This window comes from Anomaloglossus baeobatrachus, chromosome 4 (assembly GCF_048569485.1).
Source record: "Anomaloglossus baeobatrachus isolate aAnoBae1 chromosome 4, aAnoBae1.hap1, whole genome shotgun sequence".
NCBI lineage: Eukaryota > Metazoa > Chordata > Amphibia > Anura > Aromobatidae > Anomaloglossus > Anomaloglossus baeobatrachus.
The window spans coordinates 667,642,491-667,658,279 of NC_134356.1; the positions used below are offsets into that span (position 1 = coordinate 667,642,491).

The following is a 15,789-nucleotide window of genomic DNA, read 5'->3' on the forward strand; positions in this document are numbered from 1 at the left end:
GGGGTAATAAGGAGTTATTGGCAGCCCATAGCTGCCAATAAGTCCTAGATTAATCATGTCAGGCGTCTATGAGACACCCTCCATGATTAATCTGTAAATTACAGTAAATAAACACACACACCCGAAAAATCCTTTATTAGAAATAAAAAACACAAACAAATTCCCTCATTACCAATTTATTAACCCCGACAAACCCTCCATGTCCGGCGTACTCCACGGTCCTCCAGCGTCGCGTCCAGCTCTGCTGCATGGAGGTGACAGGAGCAGCAGAAGACACCGCCGCTCCGGTCACCTCCACGCAGCTAATGAGATGAGTAGCGCGATCAGCTGCTGTCAGTCAGGTAACTCGCGGCCACCGCTGGATCCAGCGGTGGCCGCGGGTAACCTCAGTGACAGCAGCTGATCGCGCTACTCATCTCATTAGCTGCGTGGAGGTGACCGGAGCGGCGGTGTCTTCTGCTGCTCCTGTCACCTCCATGCAGCAGAGCTGGACGCGACGCTGGAGGACCGTGGATTACGCCGGACATGGAGGGTTTGACGGGGTTAATAAATTGGTAATGAGGGAATTTGTTTGTGTTTTTTATTTCTAATAAAGGATTTTTTTCGGGTGTGTGTGTGTTTTTTTACTGTAATTTACAGATTAATCATGGAGGGTGTCTCATAGACGCCTGACATGATTAATCTAGGACTTATTGGCAGCTATGGGCTGCCAATAACTCCTTATTACCCCGATTTGCCAACGCACCAGGGTAAATCGGGAAGAGCCGGGTACAGCCCCAGAACTGTCGCATATAATGTATGCGGCAATTCTGGGCGGCTGCTGACTGATATTGTTAGGGTGGGGGGCCCCCCATAACGTGGGGCTCCCCATCCTGAGAATACCAGCCTTCAGCCGTATGGCTTTATCTGGCTGGTATTAAAATGGGGGGGGACCGCACGCCGGTTTTTTTTAATTATTTATTTATTTATTTTACTGCACAGTATAGACACGCCCACCGGCTGCTGTGATTGGGTGCAGTGTGACAGCTGTCACTCAGCGTGGTGGGCGTGTCTCACTGCAACCAATCACAGCCGCCGGTGGGCGGGTAAAGCAGGGAATACGAGATTGATTAATGGGCGGCCGGCTTTTTCAAAAGAGGAAAAGCCGCCGGAGTTTTTAAAACAGCCGTGCAGCGCTGCGCCGGAGATCGGGGAATGGTAAGTATGAGAGAGGGGGGAACTGACCACCAGACAGCTAGAGGGACAGACAGACATAGAGACCGACCGACGGACTGAGGGAGAGAACGAAACATAAAAAGAAAAAAGACTGACATCACATGAAAAAAGCACAAAACATACAGGGAACAAACAGAGATGCGTCCGTGTCACTCGGACGTGCGCACAGACCCATTGACTTTCATTGGGTCCGTGCTGCGTGTTGCGTGAATAAAACGGACATGCTGGCGTGAGACACGGCCCACAAAACGCATCACGGAGACGGACTCACGGACATAACCAAAAACGTAATTGTAACCGCAGAGATATAGTAACATTGGTGCACGTTTGGCCGTGTCTCCAGTATACACGGAAACGGACCAAACACGCACGTGTTTCACGGATGTGTGTTTCAAGCCTAATGGTAGTTATTGGTGCGTGTCACATTTTTTCGGTTTGTTACACCCCTCCCCCCCTCTTTTGTTTTTGTTTCCTTCTATAGGTGGTATACGCCCCTAGTGTGGATTTTCGGCCATTCTGTTGTTTATTGGGGGGCACTGAGAGCTTCTGTGCGGCGCAATGGTCGGCAGTTGGGTTGGTCCAGAGGCGAGGTAATCGTTCATTGGATCGGGGTAAGGGGCATACGCTGGCGGCAAGTGTTGGTGGATTTTCACCGGTTCGCTTGTTTGGATCGCCCCTTGAGGTGCTGGTGTTGCACGTCGGGGGAAATGATTTAGGGGTTCGCCCCTGTCGGGAGTTGATACGGGATATTCGGTACGACCTGCTCCGTCTTTGATCAATCTTCCCTAAACTCAGGGTGGTTTGGTCGGATATCGTTCCCTGAAAGATTTGGCGAGGGGCTTGGTCCCTGGAGAGGATCGAGAAAACCAGAATAAAGGTCAACAGGGTGTTTGGGAATTTTGTATCCAGGAATGGAGGAGTTGTAGTTCGGCACGGGGACTTCGAGTCGAGGGAGGGGAATTTTTGGCGGTCAGATGGTGTGCACCTGACTGTCGTGGGGATTGATCTGTGGGCCTTGAGCATTCAAGAAGGAGTCAAGCAGGCACTTGTTTTGGTGGGGTAACTCACATTATGAGGGGTCAGGTAATGCTCGTGGTGGCGGTGGCGAGGGGGGTTCTTGAAGTCGGTGGAAATGTCGGGGAGGGGGGTGGTACATCGGAGAGATGGGGGACCACCCCCCATGTTTATTCTGGTTGGTAATTGCCTGGCGGACTTGGGGGCTCTACAGGGGTGGTTTCTCCTGAGAGTCGGTTAGGGACACGGTTTTCCGGCAAAAGGTGGTGCCCCCGAGCTTGTGGTCGCGGCTGGGGGCAAATATGCCGGATGGTTTTGGTAACATACTTGGTGTTCGCGAGGTTTTTGGGGCTCCAAGAACCGCCCTTGCATTGGTATAAATGGTTATTTATGATTATTTATGTGTTATGATGTTTGTTAATAAACCGGGCCGATTTGGCCAATTTATCCAAATAATGGTGTTCCGTGTTTATTAGTGGGTGGGATAAATTGGTTATGGTTCGGTGTTGAGCCAATGGTGGGGGGAAGCCTCTGCAGTAGGGCAGTCAAGGCTGAACGGAGCCAGGGCAGGGCCGTGGGCATAGTAATCCATGACTCCCCTTTGCAGGGCAACCAAGGGGTTAATTGCATTTCTAGAAAAATAGCGGGCTTTCTGCTGGGTCAGGAGTTTAAGGGGTGGACTTATAGGGTCAGGCGAGGGAATGGGGGGGGGCTGTATATATATGTCCAGGGAGAGAGGGGGCATCACTTTGGCGTGAGGCACCTATAGAGAAAGGTCCCGCCCTCCCGCCCTATGTTTAATCTGTGTCAGGGGAAGACGGGGGAGTTGAGTTTAGTTTAACTTCTTATAGTGTGTTCGGGTCATTTCGGCGAGCGGTGGCGAGGGGTGTTCTTGGAGTCGGTGGAAATGTTGGGGAGGGGGGTGGTACATCGGATAGATGGGGGACCACCCCCCTTGTTTATTCTGGTTGGTAATTGCCTGGCGGACTTGGGGGGCTCTACAGGGGTGCGGTCTCCTGAGAGTCGGTTAGGGACACGGTTTTCCGGCAAAAGGTGGTGCCCCCGAGCTTGTGGTCGCGGCTGGGGGCAAATATGCCGGATGGTTTTGGTAACATACTTGATGTCCGCCAGGTTTTTTGGCTCCAAGAACCGCCCTTGCATTGGTATAAATGGTTATTTATGGTTATTTATGGTTATTTATGTGTTATAATGTTTGTTAATAAACCGGGCTGATTTGGCCAATTTATCCACATAATGGTGTTGCGTGTTTATTAGTGGGTGGGAAAAATTGGTTATGGTTCGGTGTTGAGCCAATGGTGGGGGGAAGCCTCTGCAGTAGGGCAGTCATGGCTATTAACTGCTCTAATCTAGCCCCGAAAAGGGCTGAAATTACAAATAGTCCCTAATCCCTAACCAATGTGTAGATTACACTGTATAAGTGTATAGCGCCCACAGCAGCAGCGGGAGCGGTGACTGACACACACCCACAGCACTGAGATAATGGCGGAGATGGGGAAAATGGACGGGTCTTATAGGGCAAGGACATGTGACATGCACAGTCAATGAAACATGCCCTTGCTTGTCTGAAAAAAATCCACTTTGCTGTGTGTGTGTCTGTGATTGGCTGACATCCTAGCCCACCCCACTGTACGCGCAGTTAGGAAAAAAAATGGCGATTGCCATTCTTTCAGCACTCAGCAGCACTGATCTAAACCCCGTCCCCCCCCCCCCGCACACTATACGTTGAATTTTGATAATATCATTATTAACAGTGACTGTCAGTATTACAGTGAAAAGCCAGCTAGTAACTAGCTACGCATTTTGGTGATCGAACCATTATCGAACGTAACTCTAAAGGTCGAATGTTAAGCAAATCGTTCGAGTTCGTTGAACGACTCGAACACCGCCAAAAATCACTTAAATTTGAAATTGGCGAACGGTTCGATTCGAACAACGCTCATCTCTATTGTCAACACTTTTGGCCATAGCTACATATAATACTACTTCATATTAACTCTGCAACAATGTACTATAAATATAAAGATCACCCTTCTAATTCTCCGCAGTCCCAAGGAAAAGTGCTATTAAGTAACTGTATCACCATCATAAATTGGGCTTTGCTGTATTTCTGATTATTCATTCAAGGGTTTTACGTTCTCTTTTTTTCTCTATTTTCTTGACAGGAATCTGTGTCTCAAAACCACATAATATTCAGGTGATGATGAACTTCTTCATTGACCTGAGGCTTCCATATTCCGTGGTGAGAAATGAGCAAGTGGAGATCCGGGCCATTCTCTACAATTATGGCACCAGTGAAGTTAAGGCAAGTGAACCAGATTATAGTAATATAATATGTAGCGATGTGCAGATCTGCCAAAATTCAAATTTTCTTGTTTGTTTAGTTTTTTTCTGGGAAATATGATTCATGGAGAAGTTATTCTCTGAGAATTTATCTCCTTCACAACCAGGCGATTTTCTATTTTCCTTTTTTCTTCCCCTTCTTCCAAAAGCCATATTTTTTTTATTTTTCCATCAACATAGCCGTATAAGTTCTTGTTTTTACTTGTAAAAGAAACAATTAGTTTTACTATATAGTGCACTGGACAATGGGAAAAAAAAATCAATTCCTGCACTGCTCTGTACATCTGCAAAGGAAAGGAAAGACAAGAGAACTATCAGCAATAGGACAGAGGCAAAAAGGCTGTATTTATTTAACTCTTTTGATTGTCTGGTAAGGCACTCAATAACTTCATCATCTATCTCTTTTCTTTATGGAGCCATGATCTATTAATAGGACAGCACCCAGGAGGGTTTTTTAAATCTTGGGAAAAACAATTTGAGGACCCGTCTATGAGGGTAAAAATTAGGGGAGGATGGAATGCTCTTCGTAAATCAATTTTAAATGAGCATTGGCGAGAAACCCAATTTAGAATTATGCACAAGGCAATTTATGGTTTCAATCTCCCTCCATCAGCAATAAAGCCAGACAGGCTTACATTTTGCCCTAAATGTAAGAGTAGTGAAACTGATCTCCTTCACGGGTTGTGGTCCTGCCCCCATTTGAGTCCATTATGGTCACAGATCACAAGTTGTATACAGAAGGTGTGGGGTCTTGAAGTTCGGCTCTCACCTGGGTTCGCTATTTTTCACCATTGGGAGGAGCGGAACGATATTAAAGGGAAGATGACTAACCCACCCGGACTTATACGTGTGATACTTCTGGCAGCCAAGAGAGCGATACTAAAAAATTGGTTGGAGTCTATGGTCCCCACGATTGAAGAGATCTTGGGTCAGCTCATGCATCTTCTTGAAATAGAAGGACTGGATGCAGAATGGAGGGCGGATAGAATACGACAGCACTTTAACAAATGGAAGAAATTCATATTGGCCTATTGTACTCGAGAGGAGATAGTCAGGATTATGTCACCTTTCAAAGACACAGTCTGGTATCATACTGAAAAAATGAAGGATACATTGGATGGCTTGGAGGTGGGGGAGGAAAGGCCGAAAGGGGACTAAAAGGAGAGGGGGAAATAACCGATTTGAGTGGGACTTCTTTATTGTATGTCATTACCATGTTCACAAGCGTTCAATGGGGGGAATGATAAGAATGTTGGGTTACGGGGTCGCTGCCTTCCTTTGCTTTACCTTGCCGTGTTACGGTTATTGATTTTAAAAACTGGTATGGAATTTGGGATGATCAAACAGGACAATGTAATGTTTTTGAATTGAATTTACAATGCTGAATTCGCTTATGCCAGTGTTATGTTATTGAAAACTTTGAATAAAAATATAGTTAAAAAAAAAAGGCTGCATTTCAACACAGAAGAAAACCAACCATACAACCAGAGGACACAAAATTGAGCTCCTGAGTTGTGCCATGACAGTAATCCTCATTCTACAAGGGGCCACTGGACCCTCAGAACCTCGATCCTCTGATGAAACTGAGGGAACTCTCCCTTCTGCATAAAGATCCTCCGAATTGACTCAGGAGCTATCTTCATGATTGCAACCCTTCCATTTAACCAGATACTGCAAGCAGTACCTGACCAGCCTGGATGACAGAACTCGCTCTAATTAATACTCAAGATCCTCTTCCAGATCCACCTCAATAATGCCTTGAGGACCAGGCATCCCTTCAAATCTCTTAAGAAAGGAAGAAGTGAATGTGATTTTCATTTTCAAAGCTACAAGGAGTTGAAACCGGTAACGGTTAGAGGTGTAGACACCTGAAGGTGAGTATATTAACGAGTGTAGGGGGCTTACATTTAAAGCATCACTCCAATGCTGAAAAAAATGATGGAGTGGTGCTTCAACAGTCACCACCTTCAAAATTTAAAGGGAACCTGTCACATCCATATTTTTATATTATAATGCGCCCAATGTCTTTTTGGTGGTGACACAGGAATGCGCTTAGCGAGCATGTCACCAAGAAGATGTGAGAAGGTCCAGAGCATTCACTCTTATATGAAATAAATTTTAGGACATACACCCAGATTCAGTGCACATGCCTTGGCAACTGAGGCTCAGTGGGCAAGTGTGTGATTATATGTGAGATTGCCGTGACATTGGGCCAGTCAAAGTAACCAATCACAATATGGGGGGGCGAGCATAATTTGAAGAACGAGCCTGACTGACCGTGACTGAACTGAAGGCAAGCGCCACCCCTATGACTGAAACAAAAGGTATGTAATACATTTGCAGTTAGTGATGTACATTGCATCACTAACAAGACATTGAGTCTGATTGATATCAAAAAAGGACGTGACAAGTAACATTTTAGTAATAGTATAAGGACTTACAAATTTGGGAGTACATTTTTTGAGGACAATCCCACAAACTCCAGAAGGCTTTCCGTAACTGCGGTTTGCTCCCTTTTTGGCCTGATCACTTGTCACCAAAAGACCCTTTTCAATCTCCTTCCAGACTTTTATGATAAGGGAAGAAAATGTATCCTCCTCTTGCACGGACGACTGCAAGCCAGAAAAATTCCCAAAAACGGATGAAAACACCCACAATAAAAGAAAGGCAAGGTCCCAGTCGCCATGGATGAACAAAAAAGTAGAGATGTTAAACCTGCAAGAAACAGTTCCCTATTCAGAATGAGAGAAGTCCTTAATCTGACCCTAATTTGTCCCTGCCTGAATGCAAAGATGGACACTTTAGTATTACGCAATGGCACTCACACTCAACGTTGACTGACCTTCAGTGTCCTTAACTGCATCCTCAACAAAAAACAACAATAAAGGAAGTGCACACAAGCAGACGGTGAGACACAAGCTAAGAACATGTTCACACAGTCATACAGGAAGATGGAGGAAAACAGACGAAACCCAAAAGACTAGTGGAGCATGTGGAAACTCTCAAAATCCTAAACATGACAGAATGGAAAAAATGCGAGGAAGGGAAACTCATAAACAAACCGCAGTGAAAAGCAATAAAAATAATTAAGCAAGATAACTCTTTACTGAAGAGCTGGGACTTCAAACATCCATCTATAGGAATATAGCCAGCAGTGAAGACATGTGCACGGTAATATAAAAAGGACCTCCCAAGGTGTGATAGGCAAACAAAATGAAGAAGTGAACACATCTGAATGGAAATAAAAAGGAAAGCAAAGGAAAGAGAAATATCAGCAATATGACAGAGACAAAAGAGGCTGTGATCCAACAGAGAGGGAAACCAACCATACAACCAGAGGTCACCGGATCAAGCCCTGGATTCGAGCCATGACATGCTTCCTATGAAGTCATGAGCCTCTCATATTGCATGGGAATTTCTGTCTCTGATGAGTCCCAGGAAGGTTCTGTACGAACAAACAAAAGGTCATGACCATGGTCATGACCTTGCACATTCATGTGCAGAATACTCCTGGGCCTCATAAGAGCTGGAAGTCCTGGCTTATTGGGAGAGACCCAGGCATTCCAGGACAAGCGGTGGGAGCAAAAGATGCAATGAGGACCAGAATGATGATGTAAGGAGCGGAGGGGCAAGAGAGATGCATGTTTTAACTTGTTGATGGTTCTTTGGGGTTTAGAAAAATTATGTCTAGCAGTGGCCATTTTACTGGATTTGTGCAAAGATGAATTGCCCCCCACAAAAATCATCATTTTGGCATATGTGAATTTTTTAAAAATTTGAGTAGAATTAAATCCTAATTAAACTTATTTGCGTATCTATAGTAAGATGGAATAAATGATAAAGAACTCAACATCTCCTACCTCTTTAAATAGTGCTCTTGTTCTCTTCGATTTAGGTTCGTGTAGATTGGACCTATAACGAGAATTTCTGCAGTTTCTCTACTGCCAAAAAGAAGTATCGTCAAGAATATAAGATCCAACCTTCTACATCAGTTGCGGCTACATTTGTTATTGTGCCATTAACCTTGGGAGAGCATGACATTGAGGTGAAGGCCGCCGGGCAGTTTGTATCTGATGGAGTGAAGAAAAAACTGAAAGTCGTGGTAAGTAACAAATCATAGAGGTAATAGAGTTGGAAATAAATTTAACATATCACAACCATAATAAAAAGTAATTCCTTATGCACACATATTATGGCTCAATTGTCAACTTACAGGGAACTTTGTAACGCTTGCGGCCGGTGTAGAGGCGGCGAGCGGGAATAGTCAACCCCCTGGACCCCTGGACCACAGGGGGACTTGGACTTATCCTTTAGTGGGAGGGTCTTAACTAAGCACTCACTGTGAGACGGATGCCAGGTACCACTCCCACGGCAGTGACTGCGACTGTGGCAGCTGTCCCTGTGGACTGGTGATGGACTCAAATATAGATGGGTACAAGCAGGATGGACAGGAATGGTGGGCATAGCAGGAATAGACAGGTATGGGAAGGCAAGTACTGCAGACGGCCACAGGGATAACACAACAGGAGCTCAGTACCTTTTTAACTAGCTAGGTAGCAGACTGGAACACTGCCTGACTACCTAGAAGTGTTGTGCAGGCACCTCCCCTAATAGGAGGATGCCTTAAATGCATAGTGTAAGGAGTAACGGAAGAAAGGATCCGGCACGATTATATTATAAAAACATAAAAAATCTTTATTTCCATGGTTAAAAAAGTACCTGTGGAGACCAAGCGGTGTACCTCACAAGAGACTTAACGCGTTTCGGACTGCGGTAAAAACAAGAGAGTCCTTAATCATAATCTCTTATGATTAAGGACTCTCTTGTTTTTACCGCAGTCCGAAACGCGTTAAGTCTCTTGTGAGGTACACCGCTTGGTCTCCACAGGTACTTTTTTAACCATGGAAATAAAGATTTTTGATGTTTTTATAATATAATCGTGCCGGATCCTTTCTTCCGTTACTCCTTACACTCGTATTACCATCTGGGACCTCCCGGTGGATGCCGTGCATTTGTGGACTTCAACACTCAGACAGCAGGTGAGCTGAAAAATCTCCTTTCTCTACTTAAATGCATAGTGCCTTTCAGCCATAGGCTTAGAGACATTTCCAGGAAGTAGCACATGGGCCCTTTATGAGGAGGGGTGGTGCACGCACGCAAATCTTAGGTGGACTCCCGAGAATCCTGTGCAGCACGTACAGGGCCCGGGAGGTGAAGGAGGCAACGGCACACGTGGATGGCCAGGGAAGTGCAGGAGAGTATGCGACCCAAGTGGGCATTGAGTAAGTCAGCGTCTCTGCAGAGACGCCGGGGCCAAAGCCATTATAGAGCATACATTGACATGACTAACGTTTAGCTCACATAGATATTTCCAACATACCGTGAAAATTGGAAGACCATATTGTTGGACATTGACACGCTGCAGCTTATTAGTATGAAGTAGGAGGAAATTGCTAAACTGGCCTACTTGCATCCTAATCAGTCCTCTCTGTATTGGAAAAAATGGGGGATCAAAGGTTCTTTGTCACATGCATGGTTATTTTGTCTTTGAGTTAATATTTATTGGGCAACTATCTCCAATCCGATAAGCTCAGTAACACACCTTGGTGTTGTCCTAGGACCATGTTTGGCCGTCCTAAATGTAGGCATTGACAAATTTCTGTATAAGCTTAGAGGAATAATCTCTCACATTCTAATAGCTGCCATACTTTTCTTATCTGCAAAGTGGAAGCCTCACCTGATTCCGTCTATAGCTATGGTTAACTCCCACTTCCACTAATGCCAAAACCTAAATATTGGAGAAATTGGGCTGCCCATCTCCTGGCTGTTCCAATTCTACCCCAAATTTAAAAAATGTTGGTCGTTTTCCTGTGCTCGTCCACGTACTCCCCTCCCCTATCTGCTCGATGACTGACTATATCATCTACCATTGGATTTTATCCAATTTTGTGTGTTCTTCTGTTCCACAGCATTAAGTAATTCATTTATTTGAATTTTGGTGAACTGATGTCTTGTCTTGGTCTTCTTCATGCTTTGCAGCCTCCCTTGCTAGGGAGCTATTTTCTGATTGTTAATTCAACTGTTTAATTCTCTCATATTTCATGAATTGTGGGGGGTTTTTTCAACAAAATGACAATGAAGATGTTTTGGATAAAAAAAAGTAGGAAGAAATTGAATGTGCCATGGTACATACAATACAGTGCTTTCTAGCGTGAAGGAGAATTTTCGATAGACTCAAATGGAACCTGTGACTCAATTCATGCTGCCAAAACCATGGGCAGCATGAATCAAAGCCTGGCTGCAAGAGTTGCCTATTCTTATGTCGCTTGGCCAGCTCTTCAATCTATGAGTATAGCTTCTCAAAAAAACCATAACTAGCTGCAATTGTGCAGGCAGAATCGAGAGACAGTTTCCCAATGAAAAAGCTTCCGCGAGACTATGTAGGTCAAATCTCGAATCATTATTTGCTGTAGACATTGTTGAAATATTTTAGTTCTCATCATGCAATATAGAGGGACGATTTGCAAAAATTCAAATTTGCCAAATTGTGCAGATTTTGCAGAGAATTTCAAATCATAGCAAGTTTTCGTTGAGTTGAATGCTCCTTGTTGCGTTCTGGGCTTGCAATGTAAAATCTGAAAAAGTAAAAAGAAAAATTACACCTCACTGCTAATGTGCCCCACTGTCCTTGTAGCACTCAATCTGGTCGCCCATGCCTTTTCTTTTACCATTGCTTGTTTTTAGGCATGATCGAATACCTCAAATAATCTGCATCGTGAATATCCGACGAATAGGTCGCCGCTATGCGAATATTCGATGCGCAATGTAAGTCTATGGGAAGCCCGAATAGTTCCGAACAGTTGTAATTCAGGTTTCCCATAGACTTACAATGCGCATCGCATATTCGCGAATAGTCGAATAGCGGCAACCTATTCGGCAAATATTCGCGAAGTCGAATATTTGAGGTATTCAATCATTCCTACTCATTTTCTGTGTGGTGTCTTCATGACAGGATGGGACTTCCGGGTTGACTAGTCCTCGGAGGTCACTACGCATGTGAGCCATTACTAAGGCGATATGACATGCGTCGTGACTTCATGGCACACTATGACCTCCAAACCCTAGTTGACTTGGAAAATCTGATGTGAAAACACCGGAGAGAATGCAAGTGATGGCCGAAGAGGCGAAAAAAAGGTGCGGATGATCGAGCAGAGGGCTTCAGGCATTGTGGGGCATCTAAGTGGTTAGCTGGATATTATATTTAAATTCCCTAGCTCTCTACATGCTCTCTATTGGCCACAATCGTCCTGAATTCACGAGAAAATTACAGAAGCACTAATATTTCTCACTTTAAAGAATATAGATTTTTGAAAATTCTGAATAGATTACAATGCGTGTGTTAATCTGAATCAGTCAAGTAAGATTCAACCAATTGGTTTTCAAATTACTTTTTTCTTTTTTCTTAATGTTCAGCCAGAAGGAAGACGTCTGACAATAGCTCTGAAATCGGTTACTTTGGAGCCAGAAGGAAAAGGTCTGTGCATTGTATAGGACCATGGTGTTAACTATGGACGGTCAAATCATCTGAAATTCAAAATCGATTTCTTTGCCAAATTTGAGCAAAAATTTGATTTGCGGCAAATTAATTTACACTAAATTTCAAAACTGAAAATTCTTTATTTGCCTAGAATATAAAGTATATAAGACTACAAGGACTCCTGGGTGTATTTTGAATATTTTTTTAGCTCCACATTGCAAAACTAGCCCATTTAATGTCTAAGTAACCTCATCAATGTCCAAGTGACCTCAACATATCTGACTAAGTGTAAAAATGTGGAAAGAAGTGGTAACCATCAGCCTATTTAACCTTAAATTGTACTTTCAAAGTTCATAAGCTACTAAAATTAAATAAAAAGTGAAAAAAATGTAAAATAATCCCTCTTTGGGAGTAGACGTCTGCTTTGCTAATGTTTATACATGGCTGGTGCAAATGGAAAAAGTCTTGGATATTTCACACGGAAGTGCAAAAATTATCTTTAGCTTGGGAGTATAAAGAGCATTGTAGTTTGATAAATTAAAGAGGTGGTTCACTAGTTAGTTTTCATAGGCTCATCGATATTATGTTGAGAAACAAGGTGTCCTTCAGATACCTTGTGTTGTCAACAGTGCCTGTGAGCGGCACTATTGTGCTCCGCTCATCCCCTTCGCATGACTCACCAGGCTCAGTGACCTCTGATATCCGGTGATGTCACATCAACTTCCAGGTGACCTGACATCACCATGGCCGGCCCCAGTCTTCATGAGTGGCTGGGCTGTGGGTAAAATGTCACCGCTTGTCACAGCTCAGCATTGCTAATGCTTACAGGCCTCTGCAATGAAGGAGGGAGCAATGAGATGCTGCGCTGTGACACTTGACTGTTCTTAGCGTTCAATAGCCATCCATTGCCCAGTTAGTCAGGAAAACTGGGGCCGGCCGTGGTGATGTCAGGTCAACTGGAAGTTGACGTGACGTCACCGGACATCAAAGGTCATGGAGCCTGAGGGGGGTCACACAAAGGGGATGAACATAGCACAATAACACCACTCACAGACACTATTGGCAACACAAGCTATTTGAGAAAAACCTTGTTTCTCAACACAATATAAATGTGCTTATGAATACTAATTAGTGACCCGACCCTTTAAGTAGTATTCGCTTTTTCCCAAGTCATCCAAAAATTATCCATTCATTTAGGGAGACAAAATAGGTGTAAAGTTATAAACGTGAAGTAATGGCTTCTCAGCTAGGAATAAAAATATTATCCATTTCGGTTTGGTATTTACAAAATGATTAAGTGATTACAAAGGTCTTTTTATCAAGCCTTTCTAAAAAATATCACTTTTTTTAGGGAGAAGGAGCAGGCTTGGAGTTTATGTGAAGACACAATTCATTCTCATTAAACTTTTCCTGAAATTTGCCGTTTTGTGAGCTGTTTCATGGTTACCCTCCAAAGATTACATTTCCTTGGATCAGTACTTTCTAGCACTACAAACCAAACTAATCACACAAAATAGTCTCTTGGTCAGTTGCATGAGTGCCAGGGATCTGCTCAGCAAAAGCTTTGTAAAACACCTTATTCTGGTAATAAATAAATTAAAATTTCCTTTTAAAAATGGTAAAACAATTCTTCATTTTCCTTTTATAGGGAAGGTTTAATGTAGACATACCTTTGCATGATGTTAACGATTCATCTGTCATTCCACAATCATTGATGAATACAGCTTGCCATGCTTACCAACACAACTGAGGGCGCTGTTAGTTCATTTTCATCACCGCTCTGTGACAGTTGAATGTCATGGTCATCTTTGTCGTCATCACACATTTCATTCTGTCAGCTTTGCCTTCTGCCCGTGCCAAGTCTATATTGACCCTCCAAATCCACCTATAGCTGCTCCTCCTCCTTCCCTACCTCTGTCTCCTCTACATCTTGCCGCACATAACATGGTCCTTGATGGTTCCCAAAAGATACCAGGTAGCAATGAATCAGTACAAGTTGTTGTTCCTTCTCAATCCCTTCTTACATTCTGATGTGTGGTGAGTGTTTTTTCCAGTAAAATATGAGAGGGCTTACATTGTTGATTCTGGACTTGTCTTTTGTTGTCTTTCAAAGGACTTCAGTAGGCGACACATGTCCCTCATCAACTGCCAATGTTGGATATCAACCTACGCTCCAGTTTACCTGCTGCAGAAGATTGTCACATCCTCACCAGAGTCCGCTTCTGTGACTTCTGCTTCAGTCACCAGGCACCGCTGTATTCCTGCCATGGACTGAACTGGTGATAGGAGAGGAGTCGGTGCCAGCGGCTCTGGTGGGCGCAGGCTCCGCTCATCCACTAAGCTGGGTTTCCCTGGCACCTGCAGTACCACTGGCTGACTGTAGGTGGTGTGTGTCTTCCAGTTGAAGTTAACACCATTTAGCTACAGCCAATAGGAAGACACCACACCCTTCTAATTCCCCCTCCTGTCTGCTGGCCATTGCCAGCTATTGTTTGTATTTCTGCTAGACTCTGGTTCTGCCTGCTCTGGTTATTGATTCCTGCTTTCACACCTGCCTGCTCTCTGACTACCCACCTGCCTGCCGTTTTTGTATCTCACTGCCATTTTCAGTTTTGACCTCTGCCTTATTTCCTGACTACGTCCTTGTCTGCCGATTTTTGTCCCTGTTCTGCATCTCCTGGTTTGACCCTGCCTGACTACTATTCTTATCTGGACTGCAGCCTTCCTCAGGTAGTGATCTCTGGAGCCCTGTGTAATTCCAAATACCTGTATTGGGGTTAAAAGGTTTCAGGGTTTTCGGAATCCTGCTTAATGAGCGGCATACCTCTATCCTGTCCATATCAGCCATCTTGGGACTGTGCTTCTAGGGAGGCATCACAAATATAGTCTTACACTGCTATACGCTACTTATTTAGATAGCAAGAATCAAAATGTCCAGCATCAAGGAGGATAAAAATAAAACTTGTATTTATTTGTATGATAATAAAAACATACAGACTGTGCAGTGGACACAGAGGCACAAGTGCAAAAAGTGGATCTATCCGACGCGTTTCGACCAGAGAGTCTTATTCATGGCATGCCATGAATAAGACTCTCTGGTCGAAACGCGTCGGATAGATCCACTTTTTGCACTTGTGCCTCTGTGTCCACTGCACAGTCTGTATGTTTTTATTATCATACAAATAAATACAAGTTTTATTTTTATCCTCCTTGATGCTGGACATTTTGATTCTTGCTGTCTTCATCCCCTCCCAGGCCAGGGCGTTCCGTGCATCGGTGCAGAGACCAGGAGTGAAGAGGGGTGAGCTGACAAATTTCTCTTTCTACTTATTTAGATGGTGCAACACATATAGCTTTTAATTCCAACAGGCTGCAATGTTGCAAACCAGGTGGCGTTTTGGCAGACTGTTTTGTTTTTGCTACAAAAGATCCTTGAAATGAGCTTACTCTTCCCTATCCGTAGTCACCACATTCCTCAACTGGAAATATTGGTCAAATAAATGTTGAACAATGAATCTTATGACATGGCCATGCATGGAATATGAGTTACTTTTCCAAAAGATAAGGTACCCAAAAGGTTGCATTAATTGCTACTCATGACAATTCCATGTTGCAGTTGACGAGGAGCCAGCCAGTGGTGAAGTTTCCATTTGATGAATAGC

The 15,789-nt window shown here is 43.9% G+C and overlaps 1 protein-coding gene across 1 annotated transcript in view; it reads left to right on the forward strand.

Annotated features, from left to right (window-relative positions):
• Nucleotides 1-15,789, forward strand: part of LOC142302794 (complement C3-like) — a 421,200-nt gene that overhangs the window by 185,163 nt on the left and 220,248 nt on the right. The window contains exons 19-21 of the mRNA XM_075343903.1: nt 4,413-4,552; nt 8,486-8,692; nt 12,064-12,124. Coding sequence (XP_075200018.1) covers nt 4,413-4,552; nt 8,486-8,692; nt 12,064-12,124 — 408 coding nt within the window. The remainder of the gene's footprint in view (nt 1-4,412; nt 4,553-8,485; nt 8,693-12,063; nt 12,125-15,789) is intronic.